Source organism: Monoraphidium neglectum (genome assembly GCF_000611645.1).
Source record: "Monoraphidium neglectum strain SAG 48.87 unplaced genomic scaffold scaffold04548, whole genome shotgun sequence".
Classification (NCBI taxonomy): domain Eukaryota; kingdom Viridiplantae; phylum Chlorophyta; class Chlorophyceae; order Sphaeropleales; family Selenastraceae; genus Monoraphidium; species Monoraphidium neglectum.
In genome coordinates, this window is record NW_014009081.1 from 242 (window position 1) to 4,321 (window position 4,080).

Genomic DNA, 4,080 nt, shown 5'->3' on the forward strand with positions numbered 1-4,080 from the left:
CTCGGCCGCCTACGCAGCGTGTGCATGACCGGGGGTTGGAACGTGGGTCGACGGCCCGCAGATCCTCTGTGCTCTTGTTGCGCCCCATCTCAACGCTTTATGACCTGAAAACGACTCACAAAACCACCTCACGACTGAAAGGTGGCCCGACGAGCTGCCGGCCGGGTCAGCGGTGGTGCTGGGCGCCGCGGACGACCTCGTGCACGCGGACGAGGTGAGGGGGGCTGTAAGGGTGGCGAGGGGCGTGGTGAGGTGCGGTCGTGGGGGGCGGCTGGGTGCTGAAAGGGGCGGCGGGTTGTTGGGCCGGCCACTCACTCTAAGCCCTCATCAAGCCAAACGACCGCAACAATCGAATGGCTCAAAGTCAAAGTGCGTACACATACGCTGCAATGTTATCTCCTCAAAACCACCTTCTATGCAACTGCTCTCAGACTTGGGCCCGCCTCACCCCCTAAACCCTAAATTATCGTATCACCATCTGCAGGTCTACATGATGCTGCAGTACATGTGCGGCGACAAGGTGCACACCGTCCACAACGCCGGCGCCTTCCACGGCGCCTTCCTCGCCCTTCCCGGCCCCAAGAAGGCCGTGGTGGGCGCCATCGGCGCCATGGCCCGCTCCGCCGCCTGCGACAGCCAAGCGCTCGCGCAGCACGCGGCCCACGACGCGGCGATGCAGGGGGCGGCGCTGCGGGGGCGCGACGGTGACGTCATTGCGGCGGGCGGCGGGGGCGCCAGCGGCGCGCCGGACGGCGGGGACGAGCTCGATTGCGTGCGCGGGGCGGGCCGGCGGGCGGACACGCCGGCGCCGGCTGCGGTGTCCCCGTTCAAGGCGGTGGCGGGCACGCCGTACTCGTCGCCGAGCCGCGGCGCGAGCGGCAGCCTCAGCGACAGCCCCAGCAGCGTCAGCGACCGCGGCGGCGACCGCGGCGGCGACCGCGACCGCGGCTGCGGCGCGGCGCACGCGGTCGGCGAGGGCGACGAGGGCGCGCCGGGCGTTGCGCCGCACCACCGGGGCAAGCAGCAGAAGGGCGCCGCGGCGGCGTGCGCGCTGGCGGACGCCCCCAGCTGGGCGGCGGGCGGCGCCGACGCGATCACCGCGGGCTGGGGCAGCTTCGGGGGCGCCTCCTCGTCTTCCGACGCGGATCTCGCAGCGTCACCGGAGCGGCGGCGGCACGGCGGCGGCGGCGGCGCTGTCGCCACAGCAGGGGCGGCCGAGGGCGGCGGGGGCCGGTTCGCGCGGGGGCTGCGGTCCTTGCTGAGGGTCGGTGGCCCCTGATAGGCTTTCCGCGGGGAGTGTGCGTGGGTGCGGCGTTCCCTCTAGCTGCTGCTTGCGGCAGCGGCTGTTTGGATGAGACGAGAGCGATTTGATGCGATAGGCACCTGTCATGTGACCCCCGTGCGGCCTCCAATTGGGAAGGCTGCAAGTGCTGCCTGATTATCGTTGGGCTCGATAGTTGCCAAGGTGGCTGGCCAATTATTTGATTTACTAGAGCTGCTCAAGCCATAACGCACAGGCGCAGCACAGGGGCTACCGTCGCGCGGCGCCGCGCCCTGCCCCTCCCCCCAGCCGGCTGCCTACGCGCCTCTCAAGCTAGGAGCGCCCTTCGCCCGCCCCGCCAGCGCGGCCCGGCTTGTGTACACTCTTTCTTCCGTCTCGTCTTGGCTGCGCCGGCCCAACTGCGCCGGCTTGCGAGCCGGGGCTCACCCCGAGGTTTCGGCTGTCCCCCTTCGTACGTCACCTTCTCAGCAGCTGCCTCGCAGCTGCCCGACCTATGTCTACGAACAGAGCGCGCTCCTTGCAGCGCCAGCATGCCGCAATGGGCGGCAGTTTGTTTCATGTCGCGCGGACCCCCATTTCGTCACGCAGGGCCCCGCCCCTGAAACAGCACGGGGCCCAAGTGGCGCAGGCGCAGGCGCAGGCGCCCCCGCCCCCACCTGCGGAGGGCCCATATTGACTGGGGACATGCGTCATGCGTCACGCACAAGCGCATGCAACAGAGCGCCATCGACGGGGCCACGCGGCCCAGGCTCGCGCTGGCAGTCCCCGTTACGTGCGTTAAACCGCTTCCCTCCTTCCATCATTGTGAAGTGCCTCTTCGCTCCTGTGGGCGACACATGCACTGCATATTGCGCGAGGCACTGCTCTGGAGTAACCACTCCCTGACATACCCCCGGGCTGGCCTCTGCGCGTCAAACACCCCCCTTCTCATGCACCCCTGAGGAACACTGCAGCCTGCGCGCGTACGAGTCCCTGCTGACAGGCGCCTGCGGACGGGCCACTGGCGTTCCAGGGGGGCGCTGCGTCTGGGCAGTGCGCAGCGCGAACAGCGCAACACCAACTGACATCCGGGGCACCCAAGCGGGTGCAGCGTGGCCGCCTTGGGGACAGGGTGACGGCCCCTGCCTGCTTTTGAACTGAGCCCGCTCGCGCACGCAGATGGATCACTCAGTCAATGCAACGTGAATTCGGCCCCGCGGTGCTCCATGCCGTTGCAAGCATCACAGACGCGCGCGGCTGCTTGGGGGACGCCTCACGCTCCACGTGTGCAGAGTCACCAGCAAGCCGCTGTGCTGCGCAGCAACTCCGAATCATGCCAGTGCACCGTTGGGCGCAGCCCCGAGCTGCGGCGCCCCGCTGCACCCGTGGCTGCAAGCGCCCCGCGTGCGTCGCCCCGTGTTCTGGGCGGGCCAGGGAGGGCAGGCTGCTGGGCGCGCCGCTGCCGGCGGCGGCTGTCGGCTGTCGCAGCGCTGCAGCCCTCGCGCCGAGCCCCAGTCCGCAGCCCATACGACTTATGCTTGAGCTGCCAGCCGCAGCGGCGTCCCGCCCCATGAAGCACAAAGTCGCCACGCTCCGCCTTTGTTTCCGTCTCAGCAACGCTGGTGAGGCGCGCGCCTAGGGCATGTCGACCACGCCGCTGCCCCGCCCTTTGACCGTGATCAATGCGCCATTGCTGCGACTGTGCATGGTCTCGGTCGGTGTGCATGGCACTGCATGCTCAATATCAGAGGCCGCCGTTGCCGGCGAGCGTTTACTAGCGAGTCATGGCGACCCCGTCCACTGCCCTCGCTGTGTGTCTGTTGGGGAAGGCAGGTGCGTGTGAGCCTGCTTTGTTGCTGCTGCTGCCCTCCCTCGCTCTCTCAAGACTTGCCGTGAGCAGGGCAACACAAACAATAAGAACCATGCGTGCCCTCAAACCAAAAAAGAGGCGGGCGGGCGCATGGCGGAGCAGCTGCCGCCTGCAACCGACGCCGACAGAGGGCCACTCGGCGCCGCAGGGACGGGGCAATCAAACGGGCCAATGGGCGGCGCCCCCCGGCTGGGCGCCCCCGCGGCTGGGGCGCGTGCAGGGCGCGCCAGGGCTGCTTGGCGGGACGGCTGCCGCCGCCGGCCTCGACTCCGCGGCCGCCAGGAGGGCTGCGCCACGCTAGCGGGGCGATCCAGGCCCGCACCCCGGCCGCCGCCGCCGCCGGCAGGACCTCGGCAGCCGACGGCGCCGCCGTCAGGGGATGTGCAGCGCGGGCATGTGACGTCACACAGTGTCACCCGGCCCCCACCGCCCACAGCTCCACCGAGTGCAGCTGGAACTCCTCCCGGCCGGCCAGGCAGGGGCTGCCAAACGTGCCGCACGCGCCGCTGCTGCCGCGCAGGAGCTCCGCGTCGACCCAAATTGCGAAACGGCCCTGGGGTGATGTTGATGTTGGGGGTGGGGGTGAGGGTGAGGGTGAGGGTACGGCTGTCAAGGGGACGAAGGACAGCAAAGACCGGAGGGATTAGCAGGTTGGGTGTTGGTTTGCGGGGTGGGGGGGGACGTTGTGTGTTGTGTGTGTGTGTGTGTGTGTGTGTGTGTGTGTGTGTGTGGAAGGCAGGGAGGTAGTGAGGCCGGGAGGGCGAGAGCGCCGGGGTCGGCGAGCTTCAGGGGGCGCGTCGTCCCAGTGGACGGGAAGGAGCGAGCGTCGCAGATCGGCATGCGAAAACGGACCTCGGAGTGAAGCAGGGGGACAACCGCCTAGGGGAGCAAGGGGCGCCAGCCGGTGCGTCAACGTTACGACCCCGTGCGTCCGATCGGCCGGCGGCCG

At 69.3% G+C, this 4,080-nt stretch overlaps 1 protein-coding gene across 1 annotated transcript; it reads left to right on the forward strand.

The window, feature by feature from the left end:
* Positions 1 to 490: 490 nt before the first annotated feature.
* Positions 491 to 1,279, forward strand: MNEG_14517 (hypothetical protein; the record flags this gene model as incomplete). Its single annotated transcript, XM_014037011.1, has 1 exon — positions 491 to 1,279. One exon carries the CDS (start codon positions 491 to 493, stop codon positions 1,277 to 1,279), a length of 789 nt encoding a protein of 262 aa, XP_013892465.1.
* Positions 1,280 to 4,080: the final 2,801 nt, after the last annotated feature.